This window comes from Liolophura sinensis, chromosome 4, assembly GCF_032854445.1.
Source record: "Liolophura sinensis isolate JHLJ2023 chromosome 4, CUHK_Ljap_v2, whole genome shotgun sequence".
Taxonomy (NCBI): Eukaryota; Metazoa; Mollusca; class Polyplacophora; order Chitonida; family Chitonidae; genus Liolophura; species Liolophura sinensis.
The window spans coordinates 11,027,902-11,046,788 of record NC_088298.1 but is presented as its reverse complement, the minus strand read 5'-3'; the positions used below and the strand labels follow the sequence as shown (position 1 = coordinate 11,046,788).

The 18,887-nt window shown below is 41.2% G+C and overlaps 1 protein-coding gene across 1 annotated transcript in view; it reads right to left on the bottom strand.

Annotated features, from left to right (window-relative positions):
* Window positions 1-18,887, bottom strand: part of LOC135464413 (von Willebrand factor D and EGF domain-containing protein-like) — a 41,265-nt gene that overhangs the window by 5,446 nt on the left and 16,932 nt on the right. The window contains exons 11-24 of the mRNA XM_064741840.1: window positions 18,295-18,495; window positions 16,929-17,143; window positions 14,862-15,814; window positions 14,141-14,313; window positions 13,672-13,830; window positions 12,879-12,983; window positions 11,822-11,936; window positions 6,914-7,176; window positions 6,253-6,355; window positions 5,251-5,361; window positions 4,402-4,539; window positions 3,557-3,691; window positions 2,967-3,092; window positions 2,066-2,161 (exon numbers count right to left, since the gene is read on the bottom strand). Of these exons, the coding sequence (XP_064597910.1) occupies window positions 2,066-2,161; window positions 2,967-3,092; window positions 3,557-3,691; window positions 4,402-4,539; window positions 5,251-5,361; window positions 6,253-6,355; window positions 6,914-7,176; window positions 11,822-11,936; window positions 12,879-12,983; window positions 13,672-13,830; window positions 14,141-14,313; window positions 14,862-15,814; window positions 16,929-17,143; window positions 18,295-18,495 (2,893 nt within the window). The remainder of the gene's footprint in view (window positions 1-2,065; window positions 2,162-2,966; window positions 3,093-3,556; window positions 3,692-4,401; window positions 4,540-5,250; window positions 5,362-6,252; window positions 6,356-6,913; window positions 7,177-11,821; window positions 11,937-12,878; window positions 12,984-13,671; window positions 13,831-14,140; window positions 14,314-14,861; window positions 15,815-16,928; window positions 17,144-18,294; window positions 18,496-18,887) is intronic.

The following is an 18,887-nucleotide window of genomic DNA, read 5'->3' as shown; positions in this document are numbered from 1 at the left end:
ACGCCCATAATCATTCATTTTCCCCATCAGTAATATTACCCATGTAACACCCATAATCATCCATTCTTCACCATCAGTAATATTACCCATGTAATACCCATAATCATCCATTCTCCACCATCAGTAATATTACCCATGTAACACCCATAATCATTCATTCTTTCCCATCAGTAATATTACCCATGTAATACCCATAATTATTCATTCTTCACCATCAGTAATATTACCCATATAATACCCATAATCATTCATTCTTCACCATCAGTAATATTACCCATGTAATACCCATAATCATTCATTCTTCACCATCAGTAATATTACCCATGTAATACCCATAATTATTCCTTCTTCACCATCAGTAATATTACCCATGTAACACCCATAATCATTCGTTCTTCACCATCAGTAATATTACCCATATAATACCCATAATCATTCATTCTCCACCATCAGTAATATTACCCATGTAATATCCATAATCATTCGTATTTCACCATCAGTAATATTACCCATGTAATACCCATAATCATCCATTCTTCACCATCAGTAATATTACCCATGTAATACCCATAATCATTCATTCTTTCCCATCAGTAATATTACCCATGTAATACCCATAATTATTCCTTTTTCACCATCAGTAATATTACCTATGTAATACCCATAATCATTCATTCTTCACCATCAGTAATATTACCCATGTAACACCCATAATCATTCGTTCTTCACCATCAGTAATATTACCCATGTAATACCCATAATCATTCATTCTTCCCCATCAGTAATATTACCCATGTAATATCCATAATCATTCGTATTTCACCATCAGTAATATTACCCATGTAATACCCATAATCATTCGTATTTCACCATCAGTAATATTACCCATGTAATACCCATAATCATCCATTCTTCACCATCAGTAATATTACCCATGTAATGCCCATAATCATTCCTTCTTCCCCATCAGTAATATTACCCATGTAATACCCATAATCATTCGTATTTCACCATCAGTAATATTACCCATGTAATACCCATAATCATTCATTCTCCACCATCAGTAATATTACCCATGTAATATCCATAATCATTCGTTCTCCACCATCAGTAATATTACCCATGTAATACCCATAATCATCCATTCTTCACCATCAGTAATATTACCCATGTAATACCCATAATCATTCCTTCTTCCCCATCAGTAATATTACCATGTAATACCCATAATCATTCATTTTTCCCCATCAGTAATATTACCCATGCAACGCCCATAATCATTCATTTCTCCCCATCAATAATATTATCCATGTAATACCCATAATCATTCGTTCTCCACCATCAGTAATATTACCCATGTAATACCCATAATCATTCTTTTTTCCCCATCAGTAATATTACCCATGTAACACCAATAATCATTCATTCTTCCCCAATAGTAATATTACCCATGTAATACCCATAATCATTCATTCTTCCCCATCAGTAATATTACCCATGTAAGGCCCATAATCATTCATTCTCTTCCCCATCAGTAATATTGATACTTCCTACTAACAGGGGTCTCGCTGGATCATATGGTTAAAGTAGGGGCTCACTGCGAGCATCTGGCTTTGGAGGTGACGTGATGAAGTTCAGCTTTCACTGTTTCGGCTCCGGCTTTAAGTCAGGACGTTCGTTAGGTGTCTAGTACTCCGGGCAATCCGGCTTCTCCCACCCATCATGTCAGTGAAAATTTCTTGAGATCGACGTTAAACACCCATCAGATAATGAAATCAAATGTTGCCGAAATCGTCGCTGAGCTTCTCCACAAGAGAACAGACAATCCATAGTTACGGCCCAGGGCCATTACATACCAAGCGTCTGGAGACTAAAGCTACAATGAAAATTCATCGCTCTATAGAAAGTTTAAAATTTACACTGATTCTTTTCTGCGGAACTATGTACCAGTCACAATTTAGGTTCTTTCCTGTTCTGAGCTTAACATATAAGCACTTACAATTCATGACTTACGTCTCTCGTTCAAGTTCCTTGATAAATACGAGCACAGTACATCAGCACTTACGTATGTTACACCTGATTCCGGTGTAGCCCTCCCTACATCCGCACTTGTTAGGGCCAACACACACGTGGTTTCTGCCGCACGGTGGGTCACACTGGGCTGAAGGAACAGACAGGCACAAATACACTTCGAACTTCAGGATAACAAAGACGATGTCAAGTCTAGTGTTAGTGTCTCTGAACCATGTCCGGCATGCATGAAAAACACATGATCAAACTTCATGAATGTTCAGGGTAATATTAATCAACCCTTTGTCAAATCACAGATGTATTGTCACTCTGGTTTTATTCTGTATTGCCCACGTAGAACCCAAGGCTCAAGAAGTTGCCAGGGTGTTCAGATATTAGGTTTGGAGAACCATGGTTTTCGACTTAAGTTTTGATAGATGAACCCGCACCAGCGGTTCACAACGTATATGCACTTCTGCGCGACACTGTTACCAGCTGATAGCAATATATGATATTAGCATGCAGTTCAACGTAAGTCATTATCCACGTAGTATTTTCACCTGTAAAGGAATTTATCTACATAATATTTCCACCAGTGGTTTATTTTACATGCGTTTTTCCCACATCACTTTTCTCCCACACTATTTCATACTACATGTACCCATAAATATTCCCAATAGCTATTTGTATCACTCCTCAAGTTATATTCACATTAAATTTTTTTCTACGGCACTAACACAAAAGACTAAATCAGAAACAGGAAAATGTCGTGAGAGCGACCATGACGGTAGCGTTAATCCAGACCTCTGCGGGAACTGAACTTGTTAATTTGTAGTTAGCCATTAGTCAACATTACAATAGAGCAGCAAAAAAAAATTCAATCAAACAAAAACACATATCTGAAGAAAAATTTTCCGAAGTCAGCTTAGAGTACAGAGGGGATGACTTGATCTCACCTGTGCACGTGCGCCCATCTCCGATGTAGCCGAACGGGCACGGGCCGCAGTGAAATCCTGGGTAATCCGGCAACTCTTCACACGTGGCCTGAAGAAAGCAAACCCCCTCCACACATGCTGATCTGTCTGTGATGAGAAGAAATAATTACTAAGAGCACTCAAGGCTACTATAAAAGGCATGATCTCCACTGACAGTTCAAGTCTGCGTTATGACGTACACGATCGTTACACTTTTAAAATCGAGCGACTACGGGGTATGGCGTTACGATGATGTAATTTGTAGTTTTCACTTCTTGTAAATTTTATTCTAGGGATAAAAAGTGTTTTCACCGTGCAGATAAGTCCTTTGCTACCTTATAACGTTTTTATTCTGTAAAAATGTTCATAGCATTGGACATGTTCATAGATATTTGTAATCGCGGTTCATCCGGGGTAAATGTTTTAGCGTTTGTAAGTTTTAAGATTGAAGCCGATGCAAAAACTTTATGACTTAATTACTGTGTTTGACGAAGCTACTCCTTTTCGATATTTCGAGTTTGTAAACTATGTTTATAGAGAAAAATGCGTTCTGGAAGCAACATGTGTCATACCTGTTCTTACACATCGCTCTCCGTTTCCGGCAAAGTATTTTGGGCATGCGCCACATTTGTATCCTCGTTCTGGGGCCGGTATATCCTGACACGTGGCACCAGGAAAACATGGCAGGCTCGTGCAGTCATTTATATCTGCCGGGATGATACAAAATGAAGGGGTAAGTTTATTTATTTATTTATTTATTTATTTGTCTGATTGGTGTTTTTGGCCGTATTCAAGAATATTTCACTTAAACGACGGCGGCCAGCATTATGGTGGAAGGAAAACGTGCAGAGCCCGTGGGAAACCCACAGGGGTAATAGTTTTAGGATACATCACCAAATCACACAATACAGATTGTTGTTGGTTTGAGGTACGATGATACGGTGAGAATTTTGAAGGTCATATAAAATAGCTGACTTCCGAGAATTAGCACTTTTGTAATGTGTGATCGATGTCTTATTGATCAAATCTATATGAAACATAAAGGCTAACATTTCCATTTTTATTTAACGACTGAGTTAACGATTGATATACAAATCTAGGCATGAAATCAGACATCTTTATACCATTCGTAGAGGGCTTCCGCGCCACAGTGACTCAGGAGCCTCTCACCAATGCGGTCGCTGAGAGTTCAAGTCCAGCCAATGCTGGCTTCCTCTCCTGGTATGGTCTGGCAGTAGTTTGTGGATGGTTTGTTGGCCAGGTTTCTTCCCACCGTAATGCTGGCCGCCATGGTATAAGTAAAATATTCTTGAGTATGGCGTAAAACATCAATCAAATGAATAAATAAATATACAGGAAGATAAAATAAATCAAATAATTAATAGATCAATTACCAACCACAACTTTCAGCTCTCACCTGAGCAGACCCGTCCGTCACCAGTCATCCCGTCTGGGCACTGACCACAGACAAACGTGCCACCCTCAGATACGCACTCTACCCCGTGATAACAGGGGTGGTCCTTACAGGCATCCATAGATACTGAACATGAAGGCCCTGTCGATTCATAGAAGAGGACAGTTTTGGTGAGGCGCTAGAAATTGAATACTTTCAGCTTTTTGAAAAGAAAGTCACTCTTAACGCCTGTAAATGCTTCAATTTTGCCGGCGAGGAAATGGTTAATTGGGGAAAGTTCTGCCAGGGAATACTACTAGCGTCCAGTATCCAATGATCTGTACAGTATAATATATGCATGTATTGGTTCTTATTGCCGAATTCTGGTGAAAACAATGTAAATGTAGCTGGCGTGTAAGTGTTAGTACAGAAAGGCTGGCAAAAGCCACTGTGTTCACCAGTTCACCAGTTCACCAGTTCTGATGTGAAGTATTTTGTATTAGCATGCATATTCCTTAAATTACACCTTGACAGCTCCCTTGTACGTTTCTGCCATACGTGAGAAGGTCTGGCAGCAACCTGCGGATGGTCGTGAGTTTCCACCGGGCTCTGCCCGGTTTCCTCCCACCATAGTGCAGGCAGCCGTCATATAAGTGAAACATTCTAGGGTACGGCGTAAAAGACCAATCAAATAAATTGTATGTTTCTGCCGTCCGTTTATGAGGAAGTAATTGGTTCATTTTGGAAGATTTAATGCATTAAAAAGCACGTTTTCTCTATATACTGATGAAACTGTGTTTCAGAATTCAACATGAAATGATTCTACGGAAAATGTTGTTCGGTTTAAAACAAGCAGATCACTGATGCCCTTACCTTCATAGCCCTCGTCGCAGACACAGTCGTATCCTCCAACTTTATCCTCACAACTGCCCTGTTCACACGGGTTGGACGCACACTCGTCAATGTCCACCTCACATTTCTCTCCTGGAACACAATGTAGCCTAATACGTTATATACTGAATGCATGAGCACGTCTATGCAAGGCGCTGACTAAAGTAGAGGTAAACAGCATTTGATTAACTATTCAAGAGTTGTACTGGAAGTGGCAATGGAGCACGGCTGATAAACTCTATACCATCCCTAGTTTGACCAACAGTCTTCTCAAAGCATTTTCAGCACTTCCTTTTTTGCGTATAGCAATGTTTTCTTTTCTTTTTCCATTTTTCTCTCCTTTAGGTGTATCCTCATGTAGGGTAAGCTCTAAAGCTCACTGCCCTACAGAACCGGGATATAAGCGCGCATGACAGCTGTCAAGCTTCCGCCTCCAGACAACTGTCTGTGTTAAGAGACCGGAAGTGCTGATGTTTACACTACGACCAATCATAGGTTGACAGAGTTTTCTTTTTAATTTCTGTAATAAAGATACATGCGTGACAGGAAATGTGGAATTTATGCCAGTCTTTTTCTAAAATATTATTGTTGTGCAACGATGTTGACGTTGACGTCAACTGCAAACATTTGTCAGCAATCAGATCTGACGTCATAACGTATGATGCATAGCACCAAGGATCCTAGTAATATCAACCTGCGCATGATCGTGGGTTTCTTCCCACCATAGTGCTCGCCTCCGTTGTATAAGCGAAATGTTCTTGAGTACGGCGTAAAACACTAATCAAATAAATAAAATAAATCCAAGTAATATCAAATCCATGACCAAAATTCATATATCCGTCACAAACATCAACTGACTGTATACTTTGCTGGCAACACTTATCCATTAATTAATTTCCCCCTGGTTATCTTGTCCGATGGCATTCAGATGTTTACGTGAAGCTTTTCTGACCAATCATAACCCTCTTTCTCATCACGTGTTACCTGTATAGCCGGCGATACACTGGCACAAGTGTTTATTGAGCGGGTCCTCTTCGCTCTGGATACATTTCCCATCATTCTTGCACGTGCAGGGTAGTACCAATACCTGGAAGCAAGTTGATGCATCAGTACTATCAAAGATGTGCATATGTGGGAATGCACTGGAGGTTATATATGATTGTATGTCTATTCAACATCCTGGAAAGTTTTAAGTACTTCTTCCTATAGGTAACGACCGGCCCCGATAGCACAGTTGGTAGAGCGTCCGCTTTGGGAGCGGTAGATCCAAGGTCAAAAAAAAATTGTCGATTGAGTTACCAGCTCATAAACTCTTTCCAAGAATGGTGAATATGCAAGGCCACTGGGACACCTTTTATATCTTGACCTGTTTGAAGCCATTCATAAAGTTACTGAGCAAAGCGTTCTAACTTGGCTTACGACGGAAACACGTATGACCCGCAGAAACAGAACACGGTATATGGATTGGTGGTTTTATTTATTTATTTATTCATTGGTCGGTGATTGCGCCTAGATGGCGTGCTAACTCCCTCGGCCATGGAGGACACCTTAGTGACTTTAAAACACTAGACACTAAAACACTAAAGTGCTAGTTATACAAACACATGGAAAATGATATTATCTTTTTGTCATGCCGGTATCTTACCTCTAGAGTCGTGGATACAGTGTGGTTACAATTGTCTGACGCTGAGATTTCAAATTTCTTCACGGTTGGTAAGGGGCCTAGAGTTTCAGGGTTGGGTTTCCACCGGAAGTGGCCCGACGCCTCGATGGAGGCCTCTTCATCCTGTACCCAGATGGAGACAGGTGACCCCTCAGGGTCGGTGGCTGCTAACATGTGCTCTAGGGTGTCCCCTTCAAATATCGTCACCTCGTCACTGGGGATATGGATGACTGGTGCCTTGTTATCTGCAGATTGATTTGTAAAAGCGTGCATTAACTGCTTCATTGACTGCGTATATGGCTTGTTATTCCTATCATCATTACGTGTGATAGGACATGCGGAGAGGTTTCTATACAAAAGACGACAGCATAGCAAGGAAAGCCAGAGAAGTCACGACAGTGTGATGGTTAGCAATTAGTCACACGTAACCGGTGAAAGACGGCCTCTGGTCAATTAGCCACAGCCAGTCTTTCGTTGCAATTTAATATATTTTAAAGCCAATCACCCATATTCTATTTATCATAATGGCATTCTTCCATCGAGCTTTACAGTAGCTTCGGACTGTGAATCAGGGTATATGCAAATGTTAATAATCAAAACTGAGCTAAAAATGTGTGTTCGTATATGTGGTCATAAGGCAACCTCACATAAAGCAAACGCATATGTGGTCACAAGGGAACCTCACATAAAGCAAACGCATATGTGGTCATAAGGGAACCTCACATAAAGCAAACGCATATGTGGTCATAAAACAACCTCACATAAAGTAAACGCGTATGTGGTCACAAGGGAACCTCACATAAAGCAAACGCATATGTGGTCATAAGGGAACCTCACATCAAGCAAACGTATATGTGGTCACAAGGGAACCTCACATAAAGCAACGCATGTGTGGTCATAAGGGAACCTCACATCAAGTAAACGCATATATGGTCATAAGGGAACCTCACATCAAGTAAACGCATATGTGGTCATAAGGGAACCTCACATCAAGCAAACGCATATGTGGTCATAAGGGAACCTCACATAAAGCAAACGCCTATGTGGTCATAAGGGAACCTCACATAAAGTAAACGCGTATGTGGTCACAAGGGAACCTCACATAAAGCAAACGTATATGTGGTCATAAGGGAACCTCACATAAAGCAAACGCATCTGCGGTCATGAGGGAACCTCACATAAAGCAAACGCATGTGTGGTCATAAGGGAACCTCACATAAAGCAAACGCATATGTGGTCATAAGGGAACCTCACATAAAGCAAACGCATATGTGGTCATAAGGAAACCTCACATAAAGCAAACGCGTATGTGGTCATAAGGGAACCTCACATAAAGCAAACGTATATGTGGTCATAAGGGAACCTCACATGAAGCAAACGCATATGTGGTCACAAGGGAACCTCACATAAAGCAAACGCATATGTGGTCACAAGGGAACCTCACATGAAGCAAACGCATATGTGGTCATAAGGGAACCTCACATAAAGCAAACGCCTATGTGGTCATAAGGAAACCTCACATAAAGCAAACGCGTATGTGGTCATAAGGGGACCTCACATCAAGCAAACGCATATGTGGTCATAAGGGAACCTCACATAAAGCAAACGCATCTGCGGTCATGAGGGAACCTCACATAAAGCAAACGCATGTGTGGTCATAAGGGAACCTCACATAAAGCAAACGCATATGTGGTCATAAGGGAACCTCACATAAAGCAAACGCCTATGTGGTCATAAGGAAACCTCACATAAAGCAAACGTATATGTGGTCATAAGGGAACCTCACATAAAGTAAACGCATATGTGGTCATAAGAGAACCTCACATAAAGCAAACGCATATGTGGTCATAAGGGAACCTCACATAAAGCAAACGTATATGTGGTCATAAGGGAACCTCACATCAAGTAAACGCGTATGTGGTCACAAGGGAACCTCACATGAAGCAAACGTGTATGTGGTCATAAGGAAACCTCACATAAAGCAAACGCATATGTGGTCATAAGGAAACCTCACATAAAGTAAACGCATATGTGGTCATAAGGGAACCTCACATAAAGCAAACGCCTATGTGGTCATAAGGGAACCTCACATAAAGCAAACGCCTATATGGTCATAAGGGAACCTCACATCAAGCAAACGCATATGTGGTCATAAGGGAACCTCACATGAAGCAAACGCATATGTGGTCATAAGGGAACCTCACATCAAGTAAACGCATATGTGGTCATAAGGGAACCTCACATCAAGCAAACGCATATGTGGTCATAAGGGAACCTCACATAAAGCAAACGCATAAGTGGTCATAAGGGAACCTCACATCAAGCAAACGCATATGTGGTCATAAGGGAACCTCACATGAAGCAAACGTATATGTTTTCATAAGGGAACCTCACATCAAGCAAACGCATATGTGGTCATAAGGGAACCTCACATAAAGCAAACGCATATGTGGTCATAAGGGAACCTCACATAAAGCAAACGCATATGTGGTCATAAGGGAACCTCACATAAAGCAAACGCATATGTGGTCATAAGGGAACCTCACATGAAGCAAACGTAGATGTGGTCATAAGGGAACCTCACATCAAGCAAACGCATATGTGGTCATAAGGGAACCTCACATCAAGCAAACGCCTATGTGGTCATAAGGGAACCTCACATCAAGGAAACGCATATGTGGTCATAAGGGAACCTCACATGAAGCAAACGCATATGTGGTCATAAGGGAACCTCACATGAAGCAAACGTAGATGTGGTCATAAGGGAACCTCACATCAAGCAAACGCATATGTGGTCATAAGGGAACCTCACATCAAGTAAACGCATATGTGGTCGCAAGGGAACCTCACATCAAGGAAACGCATATGTGGTCATAAGGGAACCTCACATGAAGCAAACGTAGATGTGGTCATAAGGGAACCTCACATCAAGCAAACGCATATGTGGTCATAAGGGAACCTCACATAAAGTAAACGCATATGTGGTCATAAGGGAACCTCACATAAAGTAAACGCATATGTGGTCATAAGGGAACCTCACATGAAGCAAACGCATATGTGGTCATAAGGGAACCTCACATCAAGCAAACGTAGATGTGGTCATAAGGGAACCTCACATCAAGCAAACGTATATGTGGTCATAAGGGAACCTCACATCAAGCAAACGCATATGTGGTCATAAGGGAACCTCACATCAAGTAAACGCATATGTGGTCATAAGGGAACCTCACATAAAGCAAACGCATATGTGGTCATAAGGGAACCTCACATAAAGCAAACGCCTATGTGGTTATAAGGGAACCTCACATCAAGCAAACGCATATGTGGTCAGAAGGGAACCTCACATAAAGCAAACGCATGTGTGGTCATAAGGGAACCTCACATAAAGCAAACGCATATGTGGTCATAAGGGAACCTCACATAAAGCAAACGCCTATGTGGTCATAAGGAAACCTCACATAAAGCAAACGTATATGTGGTCATAAGGGAACATCACATCAAGTAAACGCATATGTGGTCATAAGGGAACCTCACATAAAGTAAACGCATATGTGGTCATAAGGGAACCTCACATAAAGCAAACGCATATGTGGTCATAAGGGAACCTCACATAAAGTAAACGCATATGTGGTCATAAGGGAACCTCACATAAAGTAAACGCATATGTGGTCATAAGGGAACCTCACATCAAGCAAACGCATATGTGGTCATAAGGGAACCTCACATGAAGCAAACGTAGATGTGGTCATAAGGGAACCTCACATCAAGCAAACGTATATGTGGTCATAAGGGAACCTCACATCAAGCAAACGCATATGTGGTCATAAGGGAACCTCACATAAAGTAAACGCATATGTGGTCATAAGGGAACCTCACATAAAGCAAGCGCATATGTGGTCATAAGGGAACCTCACATAAAGCAAACGCCTATGTGGTCATAAGGGAACCTCACATCAAGCAAACGCATATGTGGTCACAAGGGAACCTCACATGAAGCAAACGTATATGTGGTCATAAGGGAACCTCACATCAAGCAAGCGCATATGTGGTCATAAGGGAACCTCACATAAAGCAAACGCCTATGTGGTCATAAGGGAACCTCACATCAAGCAAACGCATATGTGGTCACAAGGGAACCTCACATGAAGCAAACGTATATGTGGTCATAAGGGAACCTCACATCAAGTAAACGCATATGTGGTCATAAGGGAACCTCACATAAAGTAAACGCATATGTGGTCATAAGGGAACCTCACATAAAGCAAACGCATATGTGGTCATAAGGGAACCTCACATAAAGCAAACGCCTATGTGGTCATAAGGGAACCTCACATAAAGCAAACGCCTATGTGGTCATAAGGGAACCTCACATCAAGTAAACGCCTATGTGGTCATAAGGGAACCTCACATAAAGTAAACGCGTATGTGGTCATAGAGAACCTCACATAAAGCAACCGTATATGTGGCCATAAGGGAACCTCACATAAAGCAAACATATATGTGGTCATACGGGAACCTCACATAAAGCAAACGCATATGTGGTCATATGGGAACCTCACATAAAGCATTACTTAAAGAAAATGCAGGTCAGAATCTAAAACTGCAATATGCTTAAGATATTGACACTTTCCAGGTAACTGAATCATACACATATAAAGACATTATTATCTACCTTTTGGACAGCGTTTTTAACTTTGTTCAGTTGCATAACCAGTTGCGATGAGAATATTATAGACATGGTCGTTGTTCATTAAATGGGAATGAATTCAAACAAATTTAAACCTTTAGCCCAAAATGCCCCAAACATAACAAAATGCTCAGCATAAATTTACGTAATGCGCTGATTTGAAGGTAATACACTGATTCAGTTGTTTCGTATATGTAACAGACCTTTGGGTTGTGCCCAGTCAAACTGGTTGCTCTCAGGTACACACTGCTGACAGGTGTTCCTAGAATTCACCTCCAGAGCCTTGTAACACAGGCTGTTGATCAAACACACATTATCCTGTCAAATATATAAAACAGTAATCACGGTAATACGTGGTGACAGCGATGGATTAGAAATAGTCACAGGTAATGAGTGGTGACAGCGACGGATTAGAAAAATAATCACAGGTAATAAGTGGTGACAGCGACGAATTAGAAATAATCACAGGTAATAAGTGGTGACAGCGGCGAATTAGAAATAGTCACAGGTAATAAATGGTGACAGCGATGGATTAGAAATAGTCACAGGTAATAAGTGGTGACAGCGACGAATTAAAAATAATCACACCGAACAAACTAAACGTGTATCATGGTATCATAAGAACTTTACGTACAAGTGAACTTTCCGATTAATATAGTGAAGAATAAGCAAAATTGAAGACATGACCTGATAGATGAACACTGAACTGGGTTAAATACCTTGGCACAAATATTTATTTTTTTATTTATTTGATTAGGGTTTTACGCTGTACTCAAGAATATTTCACTTATAAGACGACGGTTAAAATTATGGAGGGAGGAAACCGGACAAAGCCCGGGGGAAACCACAACCATGCTGACAGACCTTCCTACGTACGACCGGAGAGGAAGCCAACATGAGCTCGACTTGAACATGAGCCGCATTAGTGAGAGGCTCCTGGGTCACTGCACCGAGCTAGCGGGTTAACCACTTTAGCTGGAGGCCCCCTTCTTGGCACAAAGTTAATACTTTATTTAAATAACTGTTTTACAGAGATTACGGAGTGGGTTTTAATTAGAATTCGCTGATGAGCTCGAACTGCCACGTTGATTTGTATTTTGTATAAGAATACGGTCATACAATACCGTAGAAGTTTAATATCACAACTGATCCAAATACAAGTAACCACAGATATATAATATAGGGCAATGTACAAGGTAACTGGTGATTGGGAGGAATAACGCCCTGTTATCAAATGCACCGTTGTTTTTGTTGCTTTACCTTGACTTCACAACCGTACTGTCCTCCGTCTGGACATGACTGACAAAGCGAATCATAGATCAAAACTCGCAGCCCGTCAATTGTTCTCCCCAGCTTGTCTGTAACCTACAATGGGTTGATAGCAGACAAAAATAATCGATCCTTTATACTGAACAGGTACATACACTATAATAAACAGTAAATAATATTGCTACCGGAGACTAAGCGTACGTATGAATTTATGTGGAAAATTACAAATGCTCTGCGAATATTGGATACAAACATTTATATAGATTCTAGCAGTTGTTTTGGAGTGTGCTTTCAAGTATGATGAGTTCATGTGCACATACGACTGGGTAAAACTTGAAGCTGCCTTATCAGGTTCTGGGCTAAACATCTTGATCATAAAGGCCTATTGTTGTTGTTGTTGTTGAGGGTGGTGTTCTTCTTGTGCTTGATCGTGAGGTGTATTTTTTAAAATACGCATGCGTCAAAACATGTGACCACGCGTCAGCTAGTACGACGTTAAACCCCAAACATACATACATACCTACATACACATATCAGCTGGGTAATTATTTTTGAAAGAACTGAACACTTTGCCCAGCGTATTACTAAGCCGCATAGAGGTTACTACGATGACAAAATGCTGATGCGACCACATTTCCATGTGCAATGGAGCAAAACGATCGTCGTGCTATGCTGAACTTCTTAAAGATGACAGAGGTTGACAAACAATGCGCTCGTGTAACCTATATAAATCTATATTGAATTGCGGATATCTGAAGAATCACACAACACGATTTAGTTATACCTCCACAGAGAAAGCTTGGACAGGTGATTTCTCCACACCGACGATTCTAGCTCGCCTTATCTCCCCTGGCGGCAGAGCACAGCGAACGCCGCCATCCGGCAGTACTCGGGTGGACGAAGCAATCCCTGCCACAGACGGCACCCATGTTTCACTGGAAAACTGAAATGAGAGTGACCATAAGGAAAACCAGGAAACGCACAAAAATGTTTCCTCTTCCATTTGTTTATTTACTTGATTTGAATTTGCCGCTGTAGTTACGCCTATTTGCTGACATTCAGGTGCATTAAATTTTCTCACTAAAATATATCATTTGCACTACTACTCGGTGTCAATAATTTGGACGTTCACATCTGTTACATGTAACAAAAGACCTTGATGTTTCTCTGAGCACTTCGTCAATCAGCTAATCAAACGACGTATTCATCAAGGTACTGATAGAACTCTACCCACTTCGATACCACGACCGTACCCTGAGAGGAGTTGCCTTGCACTGGAACTTGGGTCTGCCGTTAGTGGCAGTGTCTAGGTTAATAGGGACGACCACATAAGTACAGTCCTGGGTGCGTCTGTCACACGTGGTCAGATTAGCTACAGGGACTGAGCTAAGAGCTTCTGTGCCATCAGACGCTAACAGAAACTCCACTGGAACGAAAAACAAGGATAATCAAAGACCCATACATATATTTACAACATTCCATAGATTCTGTTCCATTCAATTACACTGGAAAGAGACAATACGTTAAAGTTAAAACAGTTCCGTTTATGATCAAACTGCTAGCCTAAAATTACATTTATATTGAACGGGAGAGATTACGTAAATGAAGCAGGGCAGCACAAACAGTAATTCTATAAAAGACGTACAGCATAAAGAGTAAATCCAGAGCAGGGACTACAATGTGATAGTTGGCAAACGGTGAAATATGGCCTCGTGTCAATTTACCTCAGTTAGTGTACTATTTTAACTGTTGATGTAAATGAATAGATAGTATCAAATTATACGCCCTCTTGCACCATGGCTTACGCAGAATTAGATAAAAAATATGCAGTGATGTAAGTTGAAATTTATTTGACATCTTTTTTCGCCCTCCCACATAGCTTTTGGATCCACGCATTGATTGATAAGACTAATGGAGTCACACCTTAAATTGCTGTTGCAAAATGTCAGTAGTGGTTTAGAATAGTTTGTTTACCTGCCTTTTGGCCACAGTCCGCTCCCCAGAAACCCGAATCACATACACACCCGTCTGGGGTACATGTGCCCTGTCCGTTACACGCCTGGGGACAATTAAACAGGTCCCGAAGACCCCCGGGCCAGGCGACTATGGTGGAGCCGGCTGCGAACGACACGGAACGTTCTATCACAGACAGCTCACACATGTTCTCAGCAAGCGTCACGGCGTTCGGGATCATCACCGTGTCGTCTTTTATCTGAATATCCTTCACACAAATGTCTATGGCGTCGTTAATTTTCTCCCTCAGTGCCGACCCGCAAAACGACGCCACGGCCGAGTCGAGGATGACGTCAGAGCAGAGCGAGTAAGCCTCGTTTTCGGTCAGCCCGCTAGGCGTCGGCCATGTTGGATAAATGATATCCTCGTTAGAACCGTCCGTGTCCGGTTCAAACTGGTATCCGCTGTTCGCGAATTGCAACAAGGTGTTTAAAAAGAAATCGTCCGTGGACGAGGAGAACTGTAAAAAGTTTTCTTGGAGAAAGTCTGGAAGCAAGTCTTCCTCTGTTGATTTTGTTTCGTCTGTATGAACTTTTGATGGAAACGTAAAACTTTCCTCTCTAGTGAAATCACCACTTCCAATTCCGCCATCTTGAATCTCCACGCTTTGAGCTTGTCCAGTTCGCGGCAGTATCGATGTCGCCGCCCTCCTTTTCCTCCCTAAAGCTATATTATCACCGAACAGAGGAACAGTGTTTGGTTGAGTGTAATAACTTGTTTTATCTTCGTATTTTAGAATCTCTAATCTCTCTGGAGCATTGTTTAAGTCAGTACACTGGCGATTGGCAGGACTATAAGGTTTAAGCCCGTTGTTGACACATTTGCACTTAGGTACGTTTTCCTCAGCCTTGTGTTCTTCCTCGGAGAATTCATCGTCCGGTAATTTTTCGAACAGACTTTCTCCTGTATTGAGTCTACCAAAAGAAAATAGTTTTATTTATTTATTTATTTGATTGGTGCTTTACGCCGTATTCAAGAATATTTTACTTATATTAAAATCGTGCTGGGAAGAACCGGGCAGAATTTTTGGCCTTAATGTGTGATGTCATTTTCAAAATATTCAGGCCAAAGCTGCCCAACCAACTGTGGTTTTGAATTACTGATTTGTTTATCTGTCGCTTACTGAGTGAAGGGGACTGGGATGAGATTAAAGGAAGCATGCTGCCCTGCTACAGTAAGTGTATGTACCAGAGAAGACTGACATGAACACGTGGTCGATACCGGTAGAAAGTGTTGGTGTTAAAAACACTAAAATGAAGACAAACATAAGCATTTCTGTCCCAGTAGAGTACTCATGTTTTCTTTTCTGTAATACGCCACAATTTCTGAATACTTGCGCTTAATAAGATGAAGAGGAAGATGACAAGCATTGCAGCGTAACAGAACTGAATGATGTCGTCTTGTACTTCGTGGAACTGATTGTTTTGCGGAAAATGCCCCTCAATGAGCGCTTCGGTGGCTTAATGGTTACAGCCTCCGCCTCGAAGTTGGGTAACCCCAAGATCAAACCTGTCGGGTCATACCAAAGACTTTAAAATGCTGCTTGCTGCTGCCTCGCTTAATGCTCAGCACAGAGAGGTTAGAGCAAGGAAACATGATTGGTTGGCCCGGTGTCAGTTCAATGTGACTGGGAGTGTATCATTAGTCAGCGAACTTACAGTGTCACACCTTTGTCACGTGACTACCATAATAAAATATTATGGGATATATGAGTTGCGCAAAAAAGCAAGTGGGCACCATGGCTGGAAACTGAAAAGACTCGGTTGTGTTGGCCTGAGATTTAATTCTGTATGTAATGTTCGAATTTAGAAATAAGGGAACAACGTAACAGGCGGGGTGTTATGTCTGCTGTCTTCGGTATGTTACTTCAGTGGCGGGTGTACTTTGGCGGCATGGACTCGAGCTGCCACCAGAAGACACAATGTATGTAAACACACCTAATGACTGCTCGACGATAAATTTCGAGCATCCATACATACATACACACATTGAACAAAACATCAGCTCTCTCTTGACTTGGATACACACCTCCACAACTCGGCGAACTCTGCCGCCGTGGCGTAGTCATCGTAGCCGTGAAGCACCTGGCCGGTCTCGTCGTGGAGGTCATTAGCCGGATTTCCGTCAAACGTTCCACACAGCCCCAGTGTCTGGTTAAAGTTCGACCCCGATACCCGGAGAGTCAGCGATAAACCCCAGTAGTCGATGTTAGTCTTCACACGGGCACCGTTGTCCATAAGTAACTAGCAGGGTAGAAAAATACAAACAAAGCTTTCAATACAGCGTTAACATTTAACATTAGTGCGCTCTATACATATGTTTAAACTAGGTTTCCTTTGCTGAAATTCACAATTTAAAATTTAGTACAGTGCACAATTTAGTACAGTGGAAAGAAAATCCACAGAATTTGTAAATAACTATATTTTATAATAATTTAAGTATTTTTATGGTTTGATGTCTTGTCTTTAGCGTATACGCAAATGCCCAATTTTTGCTGCAAAATAACAGACATGTTTACAGCTACCTTGTTATAGTCGTTTAGCCTGTACATTGCCGTGATAACACCATATGGCCATGATAACACCATATGGCCGTGATAACACCATATGGCCGTGATATGACCACATGGCCGTGATAACACCATATGGCCATGATAACACCATATGGCCGTTATAACACCATATACTATCACACCTTCAATTATTATATTATACACACTTGAATAACGGCAAAAGGCATACAGCTCAGATGGGACATTGTTTTTTAAATCTGTCACGCATAAAGGAACCGACCACTTATTTTTTGCCCCCATCTTTGTTTTCTGATTCGACTATTTTCTGTGTCTGTGGGAGCGAGTTTCTCTTCCACCAACAGTCATCGGAAACGACGTCCCATTTATTAATAATGGGATCTTTCAACTTAACGTAATATTTTTTCTGACGTCGCTGACGTAGAACATCAAACCTGTATTTGTCTTCTCCAGGGAAATGAAATACTTCATGAACTGTAAAGAAATTGGTCAGTCCAAAACTGATACGGTTTCTGTTTTAATACACTTGACTATAACCAAGAAAGAAAGGTGATGAACCAACCAGGAAATATGGAGGTCGATAACTATTCAACATGCATAGATCAGATTTAAAATTCAGAGAACAAATATACTTAATAAATTTAGTTGAGGGCATATTAATATATTCCTTTGTAGGTGTCTTGGTAATGTTAAACATTAGGGAAAGAATTTGAAGCTGAAGATGTGGCCTCGCCTAGTTAGAAAGACTGGATACATTTACCTTATACACAGACAGAAATATTAGGGTTGTAGGCAAAATGATTTTTTTAGCACATCTGTTAAGGGATATTAGAAGAGACATATATAGTTGTGTAGACGATTTACAGTTATAACAGCGCCGTCACGTGCTTCCAGGATCTTCACTCCATCGCTTAAGCTATGGCTCAGAACCTTCACTTCGGCAGTTCCCGGCAAACTCCGCTCGTGACACATATCTATGGAGATGATGTCCTTCCTGTCTCGGACGACAAAACCGCAGTGACAGTAGCCTGCCGTATTCCGGCAATCCCATACACGAGCATGGAGCTGAGGACCGAGAGAAACGAAAAGTCTCACGTGACTAAACAGGTGGAATGATACATACTGAGCGGACGACCATCAATCAATAACTAACTTGAAATACAAAAATTGTTAATCTGATGCTAAGATATTTACCATGTGTTCTCTTGGACAGTCTTCTCAAAGTGTGTGGGATAATTTTACATTTCTCAAACGGAAGCTACAAATTATTGCACTGGTTGTTTCGAAATATCAATTGTATTCAACAGACAATAAAACGAAAATACAAACTGAAATGTTTTAAACATCAAATGTTTATTTTTGTTACATGTCTTTACAGATCATCTCCATGATTAGCTTCTCGTTTAATATTTGTGCAAAACTGTGTGGGTCTACTGTTCCGTCAGTCTTGAAACACA